Source organism: Pipistrellus kuhlii, unplaced genomic scaffold (assembly GCF_014108245.1).
Source record: "Pipistrellus kuhlii isolate mPipKuh1 unplaced genomic scaffold, mPipKuh1.p scaffold_m20_p_39, whole genome shotgun sequence".
Taxonomy (NCBI): Eukaryota; Metazoa; Chordata; class Mammalia; order Chiroptera; family Vespertilionidae; genus Pipistrellus; species Pipistrellus kuhlii.
This window is the reverse complement of record NW_023425539.1, coordinates 1,540,416-1,565,443: the sequence shown is the minus strand read 5'-3', so window position 1 is coordinate 1,565,443 and position 25,028 is coordinate 1,540,416. Positions and strand designations below refer to the sequence as shown.

The following is a 25,028-nucleotide window of genomic DNA, read 5'->3' as shown; positions in this document are numbered from 1 at the left end:
ACGCTCAACCACCGAGCCACACTGGACAGGCTGTTGTCTTTTTTTTTCAACCAGTATTCAAAGGTCAGAAAGCCAGAGTCTCCCAATCTTATCTTGCAGCCTCATCTTAATAATGATTTGTTTGGCTCAGTGGATAGAGCATCAGCTTGTGGACTGAAAGGCCCCGGGTTCAATTCCGGCCAAGGGGCATGTACCTTGGTTTCGGACACATCCCCAGTAGGGGTGTGCAAGAGGCAGCTGATCAATGTTTCTCTCTCACCGATGTTTCTAACTCTCTGTTCCTCTCCCTTCCTCTCTGTAAAACATCAATAAAATATATTTTTTTTAAAAGAATTTATAAAAAAAAAAATTAAAAAAATGAGGAGGCACAGATCCTAAGAAAAACCAGAAATGGGTATGGTTTCAGTGAACCCACATAAAACCTGCTTTGAGGAGGGCAGCAGCACTGTTAGAAAATAGAAAGAGCTCTAGATAGTTTGGCTCAGTGGATAGAGCATCAGCCTGTGGACTGAAGGGTCCCAGGTTCGATTCCGGTCAAGGGCACATGCCCAGGTTGCAGGCTTAATCCCCAGTTGGGGGCACGCAGGACGCAGTGATTCCCTCACACTGATGTTTCTCTCTCCTCCTCCCTTCCTCCTGAAATAAATAAATAATGTATTAAAAAGAAAAAGAATCACAGACTGAATTTGGGTATGGTAGAAAAAGCACCAAAGGTTGATCATATCTCCACTTCCACGTCATTTGAACAATCCATTCAATCTATCTAAACATCAGGATAAAAGGTCCTTTTCAACTATTAAGTTCTATGATGGTAAACTAACACCATGTTTTTAATCACGTTTTAAAGCTATACCTTGGGTTATTTGTTCTAACTCAAAAGAGGCCATCTTCAGCAATCAACATATGTGGCTCACCATGTTGGATGTTGCCATCATCTGAACTGAAATAAAAACATGAGACTAGAAACTTGTTTTCTTTATTCTCCAAACTCTAAGTGGGAAAAAGTGGTGTGGCCTAAACAGCATATATTTCGTTTTTCTTCAAAGCAAGGACACAATACTTTTAAGTCATAACATAATCTCAAAGAATATACACTTCAAAAACACATTTTCCAGTCAAACCTGTAAGACTCAAGATACACTATCCAAAATGTGAAAGAAAAATTTCAAATCCAGTAATATCAGAGACTGGTACAAATAGATTCTGGCTTATTCTGTGGGTTAACACTCCCCCATTTAGACACAGGGCTGCTTACTCTTTAGTGTATGAACATGACCAAAAAAACAAAATTTAGAGATGTCAGTTTATAAGAATACACATTTGCTCCTTCTCAGCTAATATGTGCTCATATAACTACAGCCTGTGCTTATGAAAGCTACTCCCTTATACTTGTTATAATATCAGGAGGCTCTGAAAGATGGGATAGCATGCCACTACTGTAAAAGCTTTTATACTGAACCACTAGCTCTGCATAACACAGAAAGGGGGAGAGGTAAAGAGGGAAGTAGGGAGAAAGGGAAAGGGAAGGAGACAAGAGACAAAGCTGTGAATGGAAGAGAGGAATAAAGGAATAAACACAATGGTTGGCCAGAGAAGAGGCGCTACCAAGGATAACAATTTACCAGTAAAAGGTAATAATTTATTCCTTAAGAGGAACTAGCTTTTTGCCTGCAAAATGCATTATACAACAAAGACCAAGTAAACCTGCTGCTCCTTGGAATTAATATTTGAGTATATCTCTTCACATCTGTACTACACTTTACTTTTCCTCCTGAATTATTACTTGAACACAATCAATCAACAGTAAGAATCCCCATGCCCCAAAAGTAAAAACATGAAGTTTCTGTGGAAAAATTCCATGTAAATACTCTGACAAGAACCACTTATTATTACTCAAATCTTTGTAGCCCACCTTATTCCAGACAATGATAAAAAGAAAGGAAGAACAGGTTAGAATGTAGATGAGAAAAAATGATTTAGGTTAATTTCTGTGAATTTAGGTGGTGTTATTAATTAAAGTATGTTTAGTAGACCAATCAGAACATTCAGTTATACAGTTTTAAGCTATTCATTCCAAAATAGGTTTTCTATAAAAAAGAGAAAACTCAATTAAGTGCCCAAATCAGTACTTAATGGTTCAACATCTACAACATCACAATGCTGGAGTTTGTATTTAGCATTCCTACAAAGCTCTAAGAGGTCTAAAAGGGAGATCCTAAAAAGTAATAAAATAAAATTAAAATAAAATAAAATAAAAGGGAGATCCTGTAGCAGATCTCTTCTTTCTATATTTTGCACATTATGTACCTCCAAAGCCAAGGCTGTCTTGTCGTAGGCATTAGGGACTCGCTTCTGGATTACCCTGGCATAAATGGGCCCATTCTGGAGGTTAGGGAGCGGAGTGTTGACGCTGGGTTGGGCATAGGGCCCAGGCTCCGGCCCACCCAGTGGCTGTGGGTGGGAACCCTCCTGGTTACCTCCAATCACAGCCGATACTGAGGCGGGGCCAGGTCTAAGCTTCTCCACGTAAGGGACTGGAATCATCCCCCTCTTGCCTTCCATGTCCTCTGCATTCCACCACTGCTCTTCAGGCTTATCCCGGATTTTCAGGATGTCTCCTTTCTTAAAGGGAAGATCTTCTTCATCATTCCCATTAAAGTCAAAGAGGGCTCGCACATACTCTACCTCCTCCTGCCTGAGATTCACTCCACTACCCTGCCTGGATCTGGGAACTGGTTCTATCAACGTTGTAGTGTCCAAATAGTGTATTTTGTAGAATTCCAGTAGAGCAGGCAATGAATCAAACTCTTGATCTCCTATTCTGAGCCTGGAGGGGCTCACCCCTGGAAAAAAACAGAGCAAGGTATTATTTAAAGATGTATTGCACTGATGATAAAAACAGATTTTAAACATTTCCTACACACAGTCAATATTTCATAAAAGTATATACTGTCTAAAAAATAACCCCTTCTCCTCATAGCAAACAAATCATATTTTGCAGCTGAAACATTCCTGGGGGAAAAAACGAGTCCCACCAGCACCTGCAGCAGAGAAGGAACAGAGCATGGTAGACCAAGCCACTCAGGACAGGCTCTCATACTGGGTCGAAGACAGCAAGATGAAGACCTGTTGTTCACTCTCCCAAAATGTTCTGTTATCATCCCATTTACACAGTAGCACAATGTTCAAGGTTTTGTTGCGATATTTTCTTCAACCTCAGGGAATGTAGCAAGCTCTCCTTTCTCAGAGGTCCCAGCAGCTATTCCAAGAAGAGGTGGGGAGAACTTGGTATTTATCTACACTAAACTCATGCATTTGTTCTCTTCACATCTAAAATGTACAATTTGAAAGAGAAACAGTTTTAAGACTGATTGCTGCCCTAACAGGTTTGGCTCATTGGCTCAGTGGATAGTCGGCCTGTGGACTTAAGGGTCCCAGGTTTGATTCTGGTCAAGGGCATGTACCTTGGTTGTGGGCACATCCCCAGTAGGAGGTGTGCAGGAGGCAGCTGGTTGATGTTTCTCTCTCATAGATGTTTCTCTCTCTCCCTCTCCCTCTCAGTAAAAAAAAAAAAAAAAAAAAAAAAAAAGAATGAATTTTTTTTTTTTTTAAAGACTGATTGCTGCACTGGCTAAGTCTGTTGGTTAGTGTTGTCTGCAGGACTGATTCCAGGTCAGGACAACAGAGAAGAATCAACCAATGAGCCCTAGCCACTTTGGCTCAGTGGGTAGAGCATAGGCCCTCGGTCTGAAGGGTCCTGGGTTCCATTCAAGTCAAGGGCACGTACCTTGGTTGCAGGCTTGATCCTAGGCCCTGGTCGTGACATTTGAGGGAGGCAACCAATAGATGTGTTTCTCACTTGGATGTTTCTTCCTGTTTCTCCCACTCCCTTCCACTATCTCTAAAAATCAAAGGAAAAAATATCCTCAGGTGAGGATTAATGAAAGTAAACAAATGAATAAATAAAAATCCCTTTTAAAAAATCAACCAATGGCTGAAACCGGTGTGGCTCCGTGGATAGAGCGTCGGCCTGCGGACTGAAGGGTCCCGGGTTCGATTCCGGTCAAGGGCATGTGCCTTGGTTGCGGGCACATCCCCAGTAGGGGGTGTGCTAGAGGCAGCTGATGGGTGACTCTCTCTCATCGATGTTTCTAGCTCTCTATCTCTCTCCCTTATCTCTGTACAAAATCAATAAAATATGTTTAAAAAAAAAAATCAACCAATGAATGCATGGATGAGTGGAACAAGGAACCATTGTTTCTCTCTCTCTTCTTTCCTCTCTAAAATCAATTTTTTTAAAATAACTGATTGCTGATATCAATGTCATTTATGATAGCCAAAAAAAAAGCTTTATTTGGCAAAAAGAAAAAAGGATTCTAAACAAAAACGAAGAAACTGCTTAAAAATCAATACCTTAAGGGGCCTTCGCTTAAATATAACATGGAAACTGGATTGTTCCCTTAGAAGAAACAGGTTATAAAGAAGGTAAACAAGGATGCTTGGGGGGGAGGGGGGGCGAACACGGAGGGGGCGGGAATAAAGAGATGTTAAATCCTCAACCTCTGATGACATACAGAGAATCCAAAACAAAGGACATATTAGAAATGCTTAAAATTTGCAATATGCAAAGGTATATGTGACCTTAGAATACATACTTCAGAATGTATTCCCTTTCTATCAAGTTCTAGAATTGAAGAACAAACAAACATATATCAGTTCAAATAAGAAACAGTTTTGTGTGTTTTAATACTCACCTGAGGGTATGTTTTCACTGAGCTTAGAGGAACATTGATGAATTGCCTTCTGCATGCACCCAGAAATCTAATCCACAATCTAGGTATGTACCCTGACCAGGAATCCAACCCACAACCTTTTGGTGCATAGGACAATGTTCCTATCACTGAGCTACACCAGCCAGGGTGAAAGTTTTCTTTTTCTTATTTTAAAATATATTTGACTTCAAGAGGAAGAGGGAGAGAGAAACATCAATGATGAGAGAGAATCAGCTGCCTCCTGCACACCTCACATTGGGGATTGAGTCCACAACCTTGGCATGTAGTGACCAGGAATCAAACCGTGACACTCAACCACTGAGCCACACTGGCTGGGCTTCTTTTTTTCTTAAGCTTTTTAGACAGAATAGAAGGGAGGGAGAGAGAAAAACATATCGATTGGTTGCCTACCACTCTCACCGGGCCTAGGATCGAACCAGCAACCCAGATACCTGCCCATGACAGGGAAGAGAACCCATGACCCTTTGGTCCAAGGGCTGACGCTCTGACCACTGAGGAAAGCCAGATAGAGAAACAGTTTTCTATTGAGAAATACAAACTTTTAACTTACCCTCTGCTGAGCACCAAAGTATCAAATCATCTTTATTAGATTTAAACATTTTAAAAATGTATTGATTCCAGAAAGAGAAAGGGAAAGAGAAACATCAATTTGTTGTTCCACTTATTTTTAAGTTTTCTTAGTGCAGTTTGGTGGATTTTTTTTATTGTGGTGAGATACACACAAGTTACCATTTTAACCATTTTTAAAAAAAATGTTTATTGATTTATTTTTTTTTTAGAGAGGGAGAGGGAGAAACATCGATGTGAGAAACATCCATCTGCTGCCTTCCATAAGCATCCTGACCTGGAAGCAAACCCGCAGCCTGGGCGTGTGCTCTACAGCAATCTTTGGTGCACGAATGAGCCACACTGACCAGAATCCCATTTTTCTTTTCTTTTTTTAAGACAGACAGACAGATATGATTCGTTGTTCTACTTATTTATGCCTCCATTGGTTGCTTATTGTATGTACCCTGACTGGAGATCAAACCTGCAACCTTGACTTATCAGGACACTCTAACCAACTGAGCTTACCCAGCCAGGGCCCTTTATTGGATTTTTTGCTTTTGGTTTCCTGATAATAGCTCCATAGACAATTGTTTTTTGATTTTTATAATTTCCCATATTCTTCAAGAACATGACTTTTAAAAACCTGGTTCCCCAAGACGTGTGAACAGTGCTGGGGCCTCCCCAGTAGGCGAGGGGATCCTAAGGCAGGAGCTGGACGTGGAGGCCACGGGGGCATAGGATACCAAGGACACAGAACTGAACCTCACATCACCCTGTTTGGCCCCAGAGGATGGCTGGTTAGCCAGTGACAGGTAAGATTCCTCAGGGAAGAAACAACCTAAGACAGGCACAGTCGAAGAGGGGCCATCAGGAGAGAACTTGGGGGTCAACTGAAGTGGGGCATAGACCCTCACCCTCAAAACTTTGCAGGGGCCTGAGACCTCACCCCTGCTGAGGGAATCCCAGCTCAAATCGGGACCTGGGTAAAGACAGACTTGGCTGACAGCAGCTGCCCTAGCACTACAACAAGACTTGAGTTGTCTTGTAAACATGGTGTGGGGAAGTGGGTTTTTGTTAGCTAAATCCAGCCTACCTCCAGGAATGCTGAGGGCCTACTCAAGAAGGCAAATAATCCTTCCCCCTAATATTTACATGGTAAAATAAGATTGTTTTAGAGTAATAAATTTGACAGTAAAATAGTAGACAAGTTATCAGGCTAATTTAAATTGGCTAATTGAAATAAACAAATATCCTAGAAACACTAATTGCACTGGACAAAAAGCTGTTCCTAAAGTGTTAACTAAAATTTTTATTGATAGTTCATCTCAGAATAAAACCTCACAACAGGAAATGAACCTAAAGCAGTCATATTATAGTGCAAAAAATTAAAATTTAAAAGCTATCAAGACTACATTATAAAATTTTCAAAAGCTTCCTAATATTTAAATAAAAAAAGGGGTAAAATAGAAGAATATCATGTAAAAAAATATCCTGAAAGTAAATTACATCTAGAAAATTTGTACTTTAGAAAATTAATTGTAATGCTATCAGCAAAACACCCTTGAAAAACACACATGGTGTCAAAACAAGCCAGAGGAAAATCATTTGGGCAAAAAATGAAAAAGGATCCCAAGTCAAATTTATAGAAAATATTCCTTTATTAACTTTTGGCTGAGAATATGTTTGTATATTTTCAGAAAACAACTCCAAAACCATGTGGATTCTGGCAACAGAGAGTAATTGACAGGATTGCTCCAACCATGAAGACAGAAGAGAAGCAGTCCAGAGATGGAAGACGCTGACAACGCCTTGCCATAATAGCAGACAGCAGCTGTGTATCACTGCAGGTTGCCCAGGACCAAACCAGAAAGGGTTGGACCTGCATTACCACCATTTGCCCACCACCCAAAACTGAAATATCATTGCTGACATGTACATATAAGGAACTGTTTGACATTGAAATTGGGTCTCAAAGGAACTGTTGGCCCAGAAAGAAACTCACTAAAGAGATTCATGTGCCTTTCAGCATAACGATTATAGCTTGTCTCATTTTTTATTCTTATATTTCCAGTAGGACATGATCTCACTCATCTAGGGGAAATGGTGAACAACATAGACTGATGAACAAGAACAGACCCAGAAATAAGGAGCCATGGGTCAGACTGTTGGACCTCAAAGGGAGGGCGGGGATGAAGGGGAGAGATCAGCCAAAGGACTTAAATGCACACATATGAGCCCTAACCAGTGGTCGAGGACAATAGGGGGGTGGGAACATGAGTGGGGATGGGGTGAGGAATTGGAATGGGGGGTTGAGGACAAATATGTGATACCTTAATCAATAAAGAAATTAAAATAAATAAATAAATGATTGATCTTATAGAGAGGGAGTGAAGGGAAGAAGGGAAAGAAAGAGGAAGGAAGGAAAATTGATTGCCTCCCACATTCACCCCAACTAGGGATCAAACCCACAACCTGAGCACATGCCCTGATCAGGAATCGAACCACCAACCTTGGTGTACAGGACAAAGTTCCAACCATCAGAGTTATACCAGCCAGGGCAAGAACATGACTTTTAATGGATATAAAGTATTCCCAATGTTTCAATAGTGCAAATGATGCTGTATTTAGCATTTCTGTTCTTAATCATTACTATTTCATTACTTCCTTAGGATACAACTTAAAATGCAAATTATTTCCTTAGGATAAACAACTTAAAATGCAACTGTGGAATCAAATGGTAAGAACATTACAGTTTGCCCACTGGGTTGGCTCAGGTGGCTGTGAACCAGGAAGTTGCAGTTCAATTCCCAGTCAGAAAAAAAAAAAATTCCCAGTCAGGGTACATGCCCAGGTTTCCAGCTCAATCCCCAGTGAGGGGTATGCAGGAGGTGGCGGATCAATGACTAAAACTATCATCCTTGATTTTTCTATCTCCCTCTCCCTTCCTCTCTTGAGATCAATAAAAAATTTTTTTTTTTTAAATTAAGGTTTATGTTGCCAAATTGCTCTCCGAAAATTTGCATGATTTTACACTCCCATGGGTGGTTTATGAGTTCCCATTTTCCGAAATCCTTTACCAAAACAGCATTTTAAAAATCACTGCCAATTTAATGAGAAATATTATCTTTTGAAATATCATTGTTAGTTGTTTGCTCTTCACATTTTTTGACTATTTGTACTTCTTTCGTGAAAGTTACTTAATTCCTTTTTAAGGAAAATTGGATAATTTACCCTCTCCACTTGTATTAACAATGACCCAACCATCTAAAAGCCATAGCGATTAATGCTGTGAAATAGGAATACTATGGTAGTCCAGATGTTTAAATTAATTCCTCTCTAAAAATGAGACCCAGCTGAAACCAGTCTGGCTCAGTGGATAGAGCGCCGGCCTGCAGACTCAAGGGTCCTGGGTTCGATTCTGGTCAAGGGCATGTAGCTTGGTTGCAGGCACATCCCCAGTAGGAGGTGTGCAGGAGGCAGCTGATTAGTGTTTCTCTCGCATTGATGTTTCTAGCTCTCTATCTTTCTCCCTTCCTCTTTGTGAAAAATCAATAAAATATATTTAAAAAATAAATAAAATAAAAATGAAACCCAATTGTTTTGTTCAATGTTAGAAAATATTTCTTCCAGAATGACCAGAAAAATTACACTTAACATTCTCTACTGGGGAGAGATGAAAAGATAACCTTTGGAAGTTAGCCAAAAGTCCTCAATAGAGAATGAACACTTTCCTCAATACAGAATGAATACTTTTCATTTGGATAAAAAAAGATGAGTGCTTTCTCTTTTCATCCAAATGAATGATAAGACCAATACATAATTTAAAGGAAAGTTGCACATTTCTTACATTACAAAAGTCCACCTGTGGAATTCATACCTGCAGGCTAACACAAGTTAATAGCCCACACTCAGTAATGCTGGCTGTCTAAGAGGATGAAATACATGCCCAGACCCAGGACTGTCCATCTATGATAAACACAGGCACTAGCAGAATCTGGACCAATGAGATTGGTACCGCAGTAATCACAGTAGTTCCAAGTACAGGACTGGAGACACCATTTTGGTTATGAACATACCAGAGTATGGTGGTGGTGCTGCATTCTGGAGTTTCTCATCACTGAAGTAGATCACCAATGAGAAATTACTGTCATTCAAATTGGGTAGGCAAGGAGATGCATGGCTACCTTGCCTATCACAACTAGGCTAATTCAGTGATTCTTCCGGCCAGATGAACTACGTAAGGACAAGGTCAGTTATGCGCTCCTAGGAGACCTACTTAGCACTGGAGTCTGCAGGAGGCAGCTGATCGATGTTTCTCTCACCGATGTTTCTAACCCTCTATCCCTCTCCCTTCTTCTCTGTAAAAAATCAATAAAATATATTAAAAAAGGAAAAGGAAAAGGCAGCTCTGGCCACTACTAAACATTTGCAAGGTACCCTTTTAACTCTTAAGAAGGCAACTACTCCCTGCCATCCATTATTATGGCTCCAACTACAGAACTGGTGCACCAATCAGAGCATGGGTGGGAGCTGGCAGGAGGTTGGCAAGCCTCGCGCACCCCCCTTTGAACTCTGGGTCAAACTCCCAGTAGAAAGGACAATTTGAGTATTAGGCTTTTATTAGATAGGATATTGCACTAGCCCAAGTGAAATTTGTGTGTGTGTGTGTGTGTGTGTGTGTGTGTGTGTGTCTATGTTGTTGATTTTTTCCCCCCTGGGGGGACAGGAGGCAGGGTTTAGAAGAACAAATAAGACCACTAGAGAATCCAAGATGGCTGCACAGGTGAACACCTAGCCACAGCCGCACACAACAATTTCAATAAAATACAACTAAAATATAAAATGGACATTACCCAGAACTACAGGAAAGTCGACTGACTGGAAATTCTACAACGAGAAGCAAGGAGAAAACCAGAAGGAAGAGCGGAGGAGCTGTAAAAGCCTAAGGTACGGAGACACGCGGCGTGCGGACAGGACAGAGCCGGAGAGGAGGGGAGCTGAATGCCTGGCTGGCGTTCCCTAGCGGGAAGAAGATAAAAGCTCCGACTGTGCTGGGCCCCAGTTCCGACTGCTCTGAACACCAGTTCCAGGCCAGACCCCGGGGACCCAGGCTCATCCATAGGGAGCTGGGCTGTAAGGTGGAACCCCGGGGGAGCAGCGAAAGGAGGTCCCGGAGGCGCGCACATTGCGCACAGAGAAGGGACGGTTGGCTGTGCCGCAGGATTGCCCTGGCGGAAAAGAGACAAAGGCTCCTGACTGCTCTGAATGCCACCTCCAACTCCACTTCCAACTGAACTGAACCCCAGTTCTGGGCTCATTGGGGGAGAGCCTAGACTGTTTGATAGCAGGCGAAACTCGAGGGCACCTTTCCTCTCAGAGGTGCTTGCAACGAGTACTGAAGGACCCTGGGGATTACTGAGACTCAGGAGCCGCATAGGGCGGGGCTGACGGAAACCAAGGCTGTAGGCTCCACCCCGAAACCCGGCTCCATCAGGGAAGCTGCAAAAATGCCGACAACAAAATAGATCACAAACGAAAGAAATGGAGGACAAAAAGCGACTGGATATAGAGTTCAAATCTACGCTTATAAGGTTTTTCAAGAATTTCCTAAAAAAGGTCAATAAGACTTATGAGGATATGAAAAGGGATCAACTAGAATTAATAAGGAATCAAGAAATGATAAGGGATCAACAAGAAATAAAGAATACATTGTCTGAAATAAAAAATATTATACAGAGTCCTAAAATCAGAATGGAAGATGGCAAGAATCAGGTCAAAGATTTGGAACATAAAGAGCCAGAAGACACTCCTCCGCAGAAGCAAGAAGGCAAGAGAATCCAGAAAATTGAAGATAATGTAAGAAACCTCTGGGACAACTTCAAGCAAACCAACATCAGAATTATGGGGGTCCCAGAAGATGAGAGAGAGCAAGATATCGAAAACATACGGAAAGAAATAGTGACAGAAAACTTCCCCCACCTGGTGAAAGAAATAGACTTACAAGTCCAGGAAGCGCACAGACCTCCAAACATAAGAAATCCAAAGAGGACCACACCAAGACAAATCATAATTAAAATTCCAAGAGCAAAGGACAGAGAATATTAAAAGCAGCAAGAGCAAAGCAGGTAGTTACCTATAAAGGAGCACCTATACGATTGTCAGCTGATTTCTCAACAGAAACCATGCAGGCCAGAAGGGAATGGCAAGAAATATTCAAGGTGAATAGTAAGAACCTACAGCCAAAGATAATCTACCCAGCAAAGCTATCACTCAGAATCAAAGGCCAGATAAAGAGCTTCACTAATAAAAAAAAGCTAAAGGAGTTCATCACCACCAAACCAGAATTATATGAATTGCTGAAGGGGGTTCTTTCAGAAGAAAAAGTAAATAAAGATAAAAATTATGAACAACATACCAGGCTGGGAGTGGCCAGGCCCGGAGCAGCAGCTGCCAGGCTGGGAGCGGCCAGGCCCCGAGCAGCAGCTGCCAGGCTGGGAGCGGCCAAGCCCGGAGCAGCCAGGTCGGGTACGGCTAGGCCCGGAGCGGCAGCTGCCAGGCTGGGAGCAGCCAGGCCCGGAGCAGCCAGGTCGGGTATGGCTAGGCCCGGAGCGGCGACTGCCAGGCTGGGAGCGGCCAGGCCCCGAGCAGCAGCTGCCAGGCTGGGAGCGGCCAGGCCCGGAGCAGCCAGGTCGGGTGCGGCCAGGCCCGGAGCGGCAGCTGCCAGGCTGGGAGCAGCCAGGCCCGGAGCAGCCAGGTCGGGTACGGCTAGGCCCAGAGCGGCGACTGCCAGGCTGGGAGTGGCCAGGCCCGGAGCGGCGGCTGCCAGGCTGGGAGCGGGCAGGCCCGGAGCAGCCGGGTCTGGTGCGGCCAGGCCCGAAGCAGCGGCTGCCAGGCTGAGATCGGCCAAGCCCGGAGCGGCCGGGCCCGGAGCAGCCGGGTTGGGTGCGGCCAGGCCTGGAGCAGCAGCAGCCAGGTCCAGAGCAACTAGGTCGGGAGCGGCTGGTTGTGGAACGAACCAGAGCAACAGAGGCCAGGCCCGGAGCAGCCAGGCCTGGAACAGCTCGCTCCTCGCCTGCCCCTGCCCCACGGCTGCCTCTCAGACATGGCTGGAAACTTTTGTGGGAACTTGAGGGTCTGCTGAATCAAGTGATGAAGGCTTAGCTCTGGATGTGTTGAGTTAGTATAGGGCTGGGGTGTTGATCTGTGAGTGCCTTGGGTGGGGCCTGGATGAGGCTGGTTGACCTATTAGGAAATGTCTTTTGTGTGAAGTGTATCATTGGGCATGTGGTGGTATTATTGATATGAGAAAATACTAAGTAACTGATTTACTATCTGAAAAGGGATTTACTATCGGGGAAAGGGAGGGAGGAAGAGACTGAACATAAACTGCACCTATGGATGAGGACAATGGGGGATGGGGAGGGGGCGGAGGGTGGGATGGGAACCTGGTGGAGGGGGGAAGAAATGAGGAACCTTTGTAACAATATGAACAATAAAGATTGATTAAAAAAAAAAATTATGAACAACAGCCAAGACCAGTTTGGCTCAATGGATAGAGCGTCGGCTTGGGGACTGAAGGGTCCTTGGTTCGATTACGGTCAAGGGCATGTACCTTGGTTGCGGGCATATCCCCAGTAGGGGGTGTGCAAGAGGCAGCTGATCGATGACTCTCTCTCATCGATGTTTTTAACTCTCTATCTCTCTCCCTTCTTCTCTGTACAAAATCAATAAAATATATTTTAAAAAAATTATGAACAACAAATACTTAACTATCAACAAGTGAATCTAAAAACCAAGGAAATAAAAAAAAATCTGATGAACAATATTAACTGTTGAATATAATATATAGAATCAGAGGTATGGAAGGGGAGTGAACTGACGATTCTTGGGGAAAAGGGGAGTGGGAGGTGTGGGAAGAGACTGAACATAAACTGTGCACCAGCGGCGGCCAGGCTGGGAGCAGCCAGTCCCAGAGCAGCCGGGTCTGGTGTGTCCAGGCCCGGAGCAGCGGCTGCCAGGCTGGGAGCGGCCAGGCCCGGAGCAGCCGGGTCTGGTGTGTCCAGGCCCGGAGCAGCGGCTGCCAGGCTGGGAGCGGCCAGGCCCGGAGCAGCAGGGCCGGGTGCGGCCAGGCCCAGAGCAGCAGCAGCCAGGCCCAGAGCAACTAGGTCGGGAGCGGCGGTGACCAGACCCGGAGCAGCTGGTTGTGGAACGAACCAGAGCAACAGAGGCCAGGCCCGGAACAGCTCGCTCTTCGCCTGCCCCTGCCCCACGGCTGCCTCTCAGACATGGCTGGAAACTTTGGTGGGAACTTGAGGGTCTGCTGAATCAAGTGATGAAGGCTTAGATCTGGATGTGTTGAGTTAGTATAGGGCTGGGGTGTTGATCTGTGAGTGCCTTGGGTGGGGCCTGGATGAGGCTGGTTGACCTATTTGGAAATGTCTTTTGTGTGAAATGTATCAGTGGGCATGTGGTGGTATTATTGATATGAGAAAATGCTAAGTAACTGATTTACTATCTGAAAAGGGATTTACTATCGGGGAAAGGGAGGGAGAAAGAGACTGAACATAAACTGCACCTATGGATGAGGACAATGGGGGATGGGGAGGGGGCGGAGGGTGGGATGGGAACCTGGTGAGGGGGGAAGAAATGAGGAACCTTTGTAACAATTTGAACAATAAAGATTGATTTTAAAAAAATAAATAAATAAAAAAATAAACTGTGCACCTACGGACGAGGACAATGGGGGGTGGGGAAAGGGCAGAGGGTGGGGTGGAACCTGGTGGAGGAGAGCAATGGAGGGAGGGGGGGCCGAAGGAACATTTGTAATAATATGAACAATAAAAATTTATTTTTAAAAAATAAAAATAAAATAAATTTTAAAAGACCACTAAACCAAGTCCCTTATAAAGATCAAAGTGAGAATTATGAAAAGAAAAACTGGAAGCTCATCTTCCATAAAGGTTGGAAGTTGGTTCAATTAATTTATTGTTCAAATGCTTCATGGTGTAAAATGGGTCCAATATGTGTTTTGTTGTTTTTTGGGTTTTTTTTCAGCTTAACAATCCCATTGGTCACAGAAATGCAAGTTAAGCACCAAGGGAAATCTTTCACATTACCTATAAATTAACTATTCTAATTCCACAGAGAAATACCTGTTTTGTGTACTTTTGGAGCAATTAGATATATGTGAATTCAAGCTTTGTTGGTCCAAACTCCAGAAGAAAGGAAGGGAGGGGAACATAAGTCATAGATAAGCTCAAACCTCACCACAACTATGTGTTCAGCTCCTTTTCTTTTTTTGGGGGGGAGGAGGGGGTAAGGAAAAGTTTATTGATTAAGAAGATGGGAGAACTTAAAAAAAAAAAAAAAAAAAAGATGGGAGAACTAATTCTCAGATCCATCTTAAGAGAGTCTGAAAATCAAGCATCATTTCATTCTCAAGGGAAGGGAGGAGGGGGAAGCAAGGGGTAGGCACTGCCTTAGACATAGGTAGGCAGGGAAAGGGATGAAGAGCTCAAACTCTCTAAATTACTTTGTTCCGAGTCTACCTCAACTGCTTCCTGACAAAGGGACTGCCAGCCTCAAGCAGAATTCCTTCATGTAATTAGCATGTCTATAGCTGGAGACCAGAGAGAGGGAGCACCTTATCGTTACTTCCCCCTCTATATTGATCCCTCAATCCTGAGGGATATAGGGTAACTGGGTTCAGGTTCAAGAGGACAGATTCACTTGTAGTTTGGAATCTGGTTTGCCTGTCCATTGTGACCCTCTTCTCTGGCTCTTACAAGCTCACACATTATCTACTTCTTCCACAATCGATCGCTGGGACTTAGAGGGGCATTTTGGGTGTTCAATTTTACAAAGAGAGAACACTGCAACAGCAGAAGCAGCAGGCCAGGATACCTATACCCTAAGTAAGGACCAGGCAGTCTGAATCTGTAAGGCTGCCAGTCAGGAAAACTAGATGAAATGACGGACTCAGAGCTTCATTTTTGCTAGAATGAAGACAGGTAGTGACACTAACAGATTCCAAACGTCCCTGATGATGTCATCAGATGCTCAAGCAAGCTCTATGCGTAGCTTACAGCCCAAGCATGAGCTGTTATGTTCTAAGTTTACACTGTGTGGTCTAACTGAAAAGACTGCTGGGAACCATGTACTAGTAAGCAAAGTGATATTCTGTTTTATCAATCTTCATTTGTTAGGTTTCTGGTGACATCCAGAGTCTCTGCATGTCTCTCAGACATGACATTGCTATGAAAGCCTCATCAAGTAGTATTTCCGATTGTGTCCCTTCTTACAAACTGAGCCTTGGCTCACAGAGAAGCAGCAAACAAATGGGTAGAGTCCAACATCCTGGCCCTACGGAGGCCCCCAAAATGCAGATGGCTTTGTCTCAAGTGAGAGAAAGCCCTTGACTGAACCTAAACCCAGCTGCCCTATATTCCTCAAGACTGGGGGATCAACAGAAGAGGGGGAGCAACAGTGAAATGCTCCCTCTCTGGTGCCTTCAAGCTAACCACTCCTGCTATAACTGCTCCTTTTCCCTAGTTATCTTCTCCCAACCACAAACAGCCAAAGGCAGGAAATAGAAAGGTGGGAAAGGAAGAGAGAGATAGTCAGTTTGGAGAACAGAACCAAGGACAGAGCTCTCATTGCTAAGACTTGGAAAACCTCACTGACTTTTTCTACATCAAACTTACGCTGGATTCTGAACATACAGTTTAAACTAACACATTCAGAAATCAAAATCAACACATTATTGTTCTGGTTTCTATACATGCTCAACTTACTACTTTAAAGCATTTTTAGCCCTCGGGTTACATCAGTTTTTATTGATACCACTTCCTGAAAGTTTTATGAAGAACACCCATGGGCATGGGTACTACCACAATCTTTTTGATCTCACAGCACCTCCTTTTTCCTTTCCTCTTTCCAAATTTCCATTCCCTCTCTTACTTCTCCTTAGCTTACGGTATTTACAGAGGTTGCTTAAACACCCCCAACTACCTGTCCAACACAAAGGGCTAAAAAGACTCTGACTTCCATTTGTGAAGGTATCTTTAAGAGATATCAAGATGTATGGTCTCCTAAGCAAATAGAATTTCTATAAATGGATATCAGCATGGTGCTTTGCAGGTTCAGAATGATTGGTTTTGATGAATTCTGTCTGCCATTTACTAGCTGTATGAGCTGGGTTTTTTTTTTAACATTTCACGGGGTCAAATACCTACCTAAAAAAGTTCCTAAAAGTATCTAGTATATTATGGGTGCTCAACAAAAGAAAATCCATGCCCTGGCCAGGAAACCCAATACACCAAGATTGAAGATTCTATCTCTGATCAGGGCACATACTAGAACCAACCAATAAATGCATAAATAAGTTGAACAACAAATCAATGTTTCTCTCTCCTTTCCTCTCTCTAAAAATCAATTTTAAAAAATTGGGTTTTGTTTTGTTTTGTTTTGACCTAACCCGTTTGGCTCAATGGATAGAGCATCAGCCTACAGACTAAAAGGTCTCAGGTTCGATTCCAGTCAAGGGCATGTACCTGGGTTGCAGGCATATCCTCAATAGGAGGTGTGCAGAAGGCAGCTGATCAATGTTTCTCATCAATGTTTCTAACTCACTATCCCTCTCCTTCCTCTCTATAAAAAAAAAAAAAAAAATCAATGAAATCTATTTTTTTAATGTTTATTTGTTTCTTTTAACAAGCCCTGGCCAATGTGGCTTTTGGTTGAGTGTTTCCCATGCACCTCAAGGTCGCCAGTTCAATTCCTTGTCAGAGAAAATGCCCAGTTGCAGGTTCAATCCCCAGTTAAGGAGGCAACTGATCAATGTTTTCCTCTCACATTAATGTTTCTTTCTCTCCTTTTCTCTTCCCCTCCCTCTAATATATATGGGAATACACTAAAACTCATTTAATCCTCCAATGACCCTATGATGTCCTCTTTCACACGTGAAGAACCAAGGCAGAGAAAGTTAAAAAAAAAAAAAAAAAAAAACATGCCCAAAGTTACATTAAGTAGTAAGGGTCAGGTAAGATTCAAACCAGGCTCTCGAACTCAAGCTTATAACAACTTTTCCAGCTTACACTTACTCAGTTTTTTCAATTATCTATCAATACTTGTCAAGGTTAGTAATATCACATTGTTTCAGAGAGAAAAACCAGCGAATCTATGATTGCAAAGCCTTCCCAAAAAGTATACTTGACAGATCGCTTCTCGGCCTTTTGGCTAAGATCAAGTGTAAAAAGTATACTTGACAGAGCTTGACCCATAGATCTGACCAAGCCTGCCCTATGGCACTGGAGCACAGCAGGGCACTCCCAGGCTACAGCCACAACCAGAGTCTGCAGGAGTTGAGCACCCAAGTTAAAAATAGGTTCACTGGAAAGGTTGAGAACTCCTGGTCTATTTTATCCCTAAGCCTCTAAAAACTATATCTATGCCATTCCATATACACTTTACCTATCACTATGTCTATAAAATACACTGTATTATCCTAAGCAAAAAGCTCATTTTCCATATTCAATTTGCCAAATAAGGAATTTAAAAGCCTCTTCATCACTGACTTTAGATAGCAGATGAGTACTGTCTGAACACTAAAGCCAATTTTTCTTTTTGCCAATTTCTTGTTATCCTTTCCTTTTAAACTTTAAACACAATCTGGGACCCCATGTCAGAGCCTAAAGTGAGTCCTCTATGAGCACTGCTGGATCTCAACAGGAAACTGGTTTTGACAGAAAAGAAAACAGTTATATAGTGTCAGCTCTCAAGTCAAAATTCCTAGGTTCAAATTCTGGCTAAGTATTTATAAGCTGTATGACCTTGGGCAAGTTATTGACTCTCTGATTCTCAGTTTCCTCATCCATACAATGGAAAATTTTTTTAATTGATTTTTTACAGAGAGGAAGAGAGAGTTAGAAACATCAATGAGAGAGAATCATCAATTAGCTGCCTCTTTCAGGGGTCTTCAAACTACGGCCCGTGGGCCACATGCGGCCCGCAGAGGAGTCTGATCCGGCCCGCTAGGTTTTTTGGGCAGTGAGCGCAGCCGAGGTGTTACAGTAGGAATTAGTAGTTCATATAGTCCGGCCCTCCAGCCCTCTGAGGGATCGTGATCTGGCCCCCACTTTAAAAAGTTTGATGATGCCTGCCCTACACTGGGGATGTGCCCGCATCCAAGGTACATGCCCTTGACCGGAATCGAACCTGGGATCCTTGAGTCCACAGACCGATACTCTATCCACTGAGCCAACCAGTTTTCGGCAAAATAGAAATATTTTAACAAATGGAGATCATAGTCTATTCCTCACTAGATTGTTATGGATAGTAAATGAGATGAGGCATATATTAAGTACTCAGCAAAATACCTGACACAGAATAGACAGTCAATAAATGTTAGCTATTAATATTGTGTATGTCTTTCTAAAATTCAGAGGTTTCTTTTGAAGCCTCTGTGTGGTTTCAAAATGAAAAGAGCTTGATGTGGTATAGTGAAAACAAAGATTAAGAATCCCCCCCCCCCCCATGTATAGGGTGTCATGTCACAGGAAGGTCAGAGTGTTCTGCCCCCGTGAAGAGTACCCCACGTTCCTATTGGATGTGTTGTAAACAGAGGAGCCATTCTCGGGCTCCCTGCTCTGATCACACCCCAAGAATTCTATCACACCCCAAGAATTCTTTACAAAGGAAACTGAATCAATTACCCTCCATGGAAAATATAGAGTATATAGCAAAAATTATCATTGTCCATGAATTTTCCACACCCCATTGATAAACTTTGGCAATCTTCACTTTCTCTTTCGTGCCAAGGGATCTGAACTCATGTATGTTATGAAAAGGTGGAACTCAATATCAAGGTAAGCGCAGAGATATAAAGTCATAATGCCAAGTTGTGGAGAAAGCTCAAACTAAGAAACCTGCCAGCTGCCATTTCCAAAATTTGCAACGAATAAAACACATACACAAACAAAACATTGAGAATTGAGTCTCACCGGGACCAGTTTGGCTCAATGGATAGAGCGTCGGCTTGGGGACTGAAGGGTCAAGGGCATGTACCTTGGTTGCGGGCATATCCCCGGTAAGGAGTGTGCAAGAGGCAGCAGACTGATGACTCTCATCGATGTTTCTAACTATCTCTCTCCCTTCCTCTCTGTACAAAATCAAAGTATATTTAAAAAAAGAGAGAATTGAGTCTCAGTGATGGACTTACTGAGATGTCACTGCATGAATGAACAAAAACCGAAGACACCATGCAGATGGCAAAAAATAGACTACATCTGGTATAGGGCAAATATATGTCACATCGATATTCCCAATTCATGTTATAATACTATTAAGTCAACCAGACTGAGGACGACCTAGGATAATTTATAGCTTAATGATCCCACATTCTTTTTGAAACTGCTGTGCATTAACAGAGACTGACTACCTTGCCTTCCCATTTCTGGCCAGAGTAACTAAATCTAAATTTGGACTATTCTAAAACGTTATATCTGCAAAGGCTGAATCAGGAGCTTCCTGATTCACTTGAGGCTGGCCTGTATCTAGTCTCAGCTGGTCAGAAAGAAAATGCTTCAACTTGGGAACAATGAGAAGGCACTAGGACTCTTGGTGCTGTCACACAGATAATGATCACCTCAAAATTACTATGTATCCCACAAATCTCAAGTACTGAGTACATACAAAAATCTCCTTCCTGTTTCCCAGCGACTCCAATGGCATGGGTAAGACAGTCACAGCTCAAGGATTCTTGACAAGGGAACACCCAGTCCAGATCATTTAAATTCTCAGAGAATCTGCCCAGCAGAGGTCTGTTCCCAACATCTAGACTCAGGCCACAGCCCCAACATACTGAGTAGGAAGAGGCCCTGGACCACAAGACGGACAATGTTTAAGCCCAGGAAAAATGAAGTTCCTTTCATTCACTTTCAGAGAAGGGATTGTTTTCATTGGCTTATTTCTGGTTTGTTTCCTGAAAAGAAATGTTCCCTCCACTAAACACTTTGAAAACTAAGACACCCCCCCTCCCAACCCCCGAACCGTGGAGAACAGTTTTCTGGGCACGAAGATCTCTTAGACACAGTCCCCGCCCGGCACCGACTTACTCTGAGCTGGCCACAAAGGGCTTTCCTTCTATCACCAGGACACTGAGCTCACCTCCGCGGAGGAAGAGGACGGTAAAAAAAAAAAAAAAAAAAAAAAAAAAAAAAAAAAAAGTATTTTGGAAAAATGCCCAAGAAAGGAAAAAGCTGGCCGGTTTCCTGAAGGGTGTCTCCATCCCTCCCGGCCTGTATGTGGTGACTTCCTACCAAAGGCCATCGGCCGGAGGGTGGCCAGACTCGGCTCTCCAACACTGCGGACAACGTTCGAAGCCGAAAAAGCCACTTGTAGGATTCTCCGATTCAGTCTCGACACTGCTGCCAAGGGATGCCCCCGCAGTGCCAGCATCCCCCTCGGCGCTCTGTCCCCACGTAGCCCGGCCCAGCCCCGGTGCCCGGCCCGGCGCCAGCCCCACCCCGGAGCGGAGCAGAGCGGTTCCCGTTCCCCTTCCCCGGGGCTGTCTTCCCCAGGCGCACCCAGAGGCCCGGCTCAGCGGCTCCTCCTCCCCCACGCCCGCCCGCGGTCAGCGGGAACCGGCGCCGGCAGCACCCCGCCCCCTGCCACGGCCACTCCAGCCTCTGCCCACGTGGGGGGCAGCTCGCGAGGAGCAGCCGGCCGGCCGGGCTGGGGGGCTCCGCGGCCCTCACCCCCGCCCGGGGCCTCCCCGTCCTGTCCGTCCCTCACCGGGCGGAGGCTGGGCGGGCGACGGTGGCACCGGTGGGCGCGGGCCGCTGCTGTTGATGATGTAGTGGGAGACGCGCGAGTTCTCGGAGACGCTGAGCACATAGTCCCCGGGGCTGGTGCTCGAGTCCCGCACCAGGAACACCCCGTGCCGCTGGCCCTGCAACATCGACACAGCCTCCTGCCGGCTCAGCCGCCCCCAGTACCAGCTACTCTTCTCCTCCGAGTCGAAGTTGCCCGCCATGGCCGCCTGGGTGCCTACACGCAGGGCCGCCGCCGCCGCGCGCGCCCCTCCAGCCCGTCGCCCGCCGCCCAGCGGACCGGCTCGGAGCTCAGCCGAACAGCAGCGCCCGAAATGGCGGCGGAGGCCGCGGGCCTCCCGACCGGAAATGACGCGCCCCCGGCCCCGGGGGATGCCGGGAAAGGGACCTCCGCCCGCCATTGGGAGAAGGGCAGAGGACGGGTCGCGCGTGCACTGCGCATGCGGCCTCGTGGGCAGCGCCGCCTGGCGGGAACCGGGACTGCAGACGACGGAGAGGCGGAGCCTAGGGCCGTGGGCGGGGCCTCAGCCAGCAGTCGGCAGAGGTTTCTTCCATCTGCGCTGTGGACCACACGGGTTCTTGGCTCCACCAGGCTTCAAGCTCCTGGATGGCCCAGGACTTCAGGCAGCGACTCCGAGACAAAGTTGGAATAGGAGAGATGAGACGGCCTGAAGGCCTAAGCTGCCTGAGACGGCCTTTTCCTGAGGCTCCTCTAGCTCCTCCCTCCCTGGGCCACCTACTGCTCTGGTTTTCATTGATTCATTCAGCAAACAGTTATTGACACATTTGCCCCGCGGGTGCAAAGGTGAGCCCTGCCATCACCGAATTCCCAGACTGGTGGGAGGAACCGGGAAACAGTCCAAAGGAATGACAAGTACTAATGAGCAGGGATCACAGAACAGGGCCCCCTCATTCGGTCTGGAAAAGGGATGCGAGATGGCTTCCCAGCGGAGGTGGCATGTGCTGAATGAATGTTGAATGGCAAGGGGGGGAGTATTCAAGACAAAAGGGATGCCAAGCCAGGTAGACATATGGAGTTCTCTGTATTGAGGTTCTCAAGGAAGTCATCTGCCCAGGTTCTTCAAAGCCCTAATTGTAGCCGTAGGTCACCTCTCCTCTCCCTACCTTCAGGATCATCTCTATCTCTGTATTCCACATCTATGTCCCAGAACAGACTGCTCAGTGCCTTGCTACCCCTAATTGCATTGCACACATCCGTCAGTGTGCTGTTTCTAAATTACAACTCCGAAACTGTGGCTACCCTGTGTAAAACTTTTTAAAAATATATATTTTATTGATTTTTTACAGAGAGGAAGAGAGAGGGATAGAGAGTTAGAAACATCGATGAGAGAGAATCATCAATCAGCTGCCTCTTGCACACCCCCTACTGGGGATGTGCCCGCAACCAAGGTGACCGGAATCGAACCCGGGACCTTTCAGTCCACAGGCCGATGCTCTATCCACTGAGCCAAACTGGTTTTGGCTACGTAAAACTTTTTTAACAGTCTCCAGGTGTTAAAACTCCCCGTTCCGTTCACAATATTAAGCTGGTCTCATCTTAACTTCTTGCTACACAAAACTTGAGTTTCTTCCACTCCTGAGATCTCCACTCACATGCCTCCCTTTCCTGACCACCACACCACAGCCTCTCTGCACGGGCAGCACTATGTTTGCGTTCTCTCCCCTTTACAGTCCTTATCCAATGTGCTGCAAGCCTTCATTTGTAGGTCTGGGTCCCACACCGGAGCTCCTCAAAGGCCAAGCGTCCCGGGTAGGAGGCTCCCCATAAACGTTTCCTAACGACGGCTAACGTTTACTCAGGGAGCACTGTCTTCCAGGAACAGTGCTGCTTTATGTGGATCACCTTATTTAATAGTCCTCTCGGCAACTTTATGGGCTGGCATTTTACGACTGTCCCATCAGCAGGTGAAGCTCGGAGAGCCTTAGGAACTTTTCCAAAGGCACAACGCTGCTGAGTGGGGAGGTGACATTCCAATCCTGGAAGGAAAAGAGAGCCGTGGTCGCTGCTGTCTTCTCAGGCATCTGAGATAGGAATGGTAGAGGTGACAGGGAGAAGATGGCAGAAATAGACTTTATTTACATATGTATGTATTTAAGAAAAGCAAGCAAGAATGTATTGGCCACAGCAAAAACACACTTAGGACAGTGAAACAAGGACGGGCATAGAAGCAGCAACAGGAGAGCCCAGGCTGGGCTGCTGTGGCTCATGGAGGGGTCAGACTCAGTAGGGGTGTCGAACTCAATCAGAGAAGGGGCCAAAATCTAAAATCCAGCCTAAATCGCGGGCCGAATGGTTTACTGAACAGTCATAAACTGTCATTGTGATGGAAACGCAGCGGAGTGCAGTGATGACAGCGCGGTGCGGGCCACATTGCAAGGCCTGGCGGGACGGATTTGGCCCGCGGGCCTTGTGTTTGACACATGTGGGTCAGAGGAAAGGGACCTTGGAGATAGGTTCAGGGGGTTTGCCTGGGACAAGCTGCTGCTGCCCATTGCTCCCCTGGTTGCAAGCCTTGTGAAGTCCCTTGGAGTTTAGGAGACATGTGCCTGTGGGGGAAGAAGATGGAGAAGGCAGTGCAAATGGGCATGCTCCCTGGAGGGAGAGTGCCAGAGATAGACATTTTTCTTTTAAATCAGTTAGGAGCTTGGTGCCCTGGTGGGGAGCCACGGAAATGGCCACAGGGACAGACCAGGTGGTGGGGCTCGGCCTCATTGCTGTTGGCCTGAGCCCCTTCACCTACTACACTGCCTGGGCGCTTCCCTTACTATCCGTCAGCAGCCAGCATGTCACCCACAAGGGTGTCCTGACCTGAGCCCATGCCATTGCCATCCCACTCGCTGCTGGCCTCCTGCTCCGCCTGCTTGTGGGGGTGTGCGTCGCCTATGTGGTGCAGAATGACCAGAAGGTGACCCAAAAAGCCCAGTGAGGGCCAGTGGGGATGCGGCTGCCTCACTCTTCTCCACCTCCCCTGCAGGGCATGCCATGGTGGGGGTCCAGGGCCTGTCCAGGCACTGCGGCCCCATCAAGCACGTGCCCTGCAGACACCCGTGGGGGTGGAGCTGGTCAGGACTCACCCTGACTGGCCAGACCTCCCACACCTCCCCTGTTCTCTCTTCTAAGCGCCACGAGGGAGTACATGGAAGTCTCTCTCTCTCCCGCTTCGGCTCGGGCCTGAAAGACGCTGGTCCTCCCTATCTCACCTTCAGGCCCCCCTCACTTTTTCCTCTGAGTTCTAGCCGCTTGCCTCAGTTTCCCTCCTGAGACAGGCTGATGTTGGAATTGGCAGGTTCTGGGACATCACGTGGGCTCCCCCACATGTCCTTTTCCTCCACGAAGGCAGCTTTCCCAGATCTGACAGCCTGGGATCCCACAGGACTTGCCGATCTGGAAAGCTTAAGGGGATGACTGACAGGCTCCAGGGCACATCATGATGGTCACACAGGTCCCCAGTCCTATTGCTCATTTAGGCCCAGCCCTTCAGCCCTAGCACTGGCCTCTTGAGGGAAGCTGAACAATAAATATTGATGGTGTGTTGCCGAAACCAGTTTGGCTCAGTGGATAGAGCGTCAGCCTGCGGACTGAAAGGTCCTGGGTTCGATTCCAGTCAAGGGGATGTACCTTGGTTGTGGGCACATCCCCAGTAGGGGGTGTGCAAGAGGCAGCTGATCGATGATTCTTCTCTCTCATTGATGTTTCTAACTCTCTATCCCTCTCTCTTCCTCTCTGTAAAAAATCAATAAAATATATTTTAAAAAATATTGATGGTGTGAAAATTAAATAAAAAAATAATCAGTCAGCCCTGAGTTATGGTCCTACATGAATAACATACCTCCT

At 45.5% G+C, this 25,028-nt stretch overlaps 1 protein-coding gene, 1 non-coding gene and 1 pseudogene across 4 annotated transcripts in view; 1 reads left to right on the top strand and 2 right to left on the bottom strand.

The window, feature by feature from the left end:
* Window positions 1-21,535, bottom strand: part of CRK (CRK proto-oncogene, adaptor protein) — a 33,530-nt gene extending 11,995 nt beyond the window's left edge. Inside the window, exons 1-3 of one of the 3 annotated variants that reach the window (XM_036408651.2) lie at window positions 21,135-21,535; window positions 2,266-2,843; window positions 1,731-2,215 (exon numbers count right to left, since the gene is read on the bottom strand). In XM_036408651.2, the coding sequence (XP_036264544.1) occupies window positions 2,183-2,215; window positions 2,266-2,843; window positions 21,135-21,375 (852 nt within the window). In that variant the 5' untranslated portion in view covers window positions 21,376-21,535 and the 3' untranslated portion in view covers window positions 1,731-2,182. Of the gene's footprint in view, window positions 1-1,730; window positions 2,216-2,265; window positions 2,844-21,134 lie in introns of those variants that run through there. The other 2 variants (XM_036408650.2, XM_036408654.2) reach the window with 2 other exon arrangements.
* LOC118702630 lies at window positions 18,876-19,001 on the bottom strand. Its single transcript, XR_004982791.1, has one exon. It is a non-coding gene; the product is annotated as a small nucleolar RNA SNORA11 (small nucleolar RNA).
* Window positions 21,536-23,827: 2,292 nt separating the features above from the next.
* On the top strand, window positions 23,828-24,728 carry LOC118702585 (annotated as a pseudogene).
* Window positions 24,729-25,028: the final 300 nt, after the last annotated feature.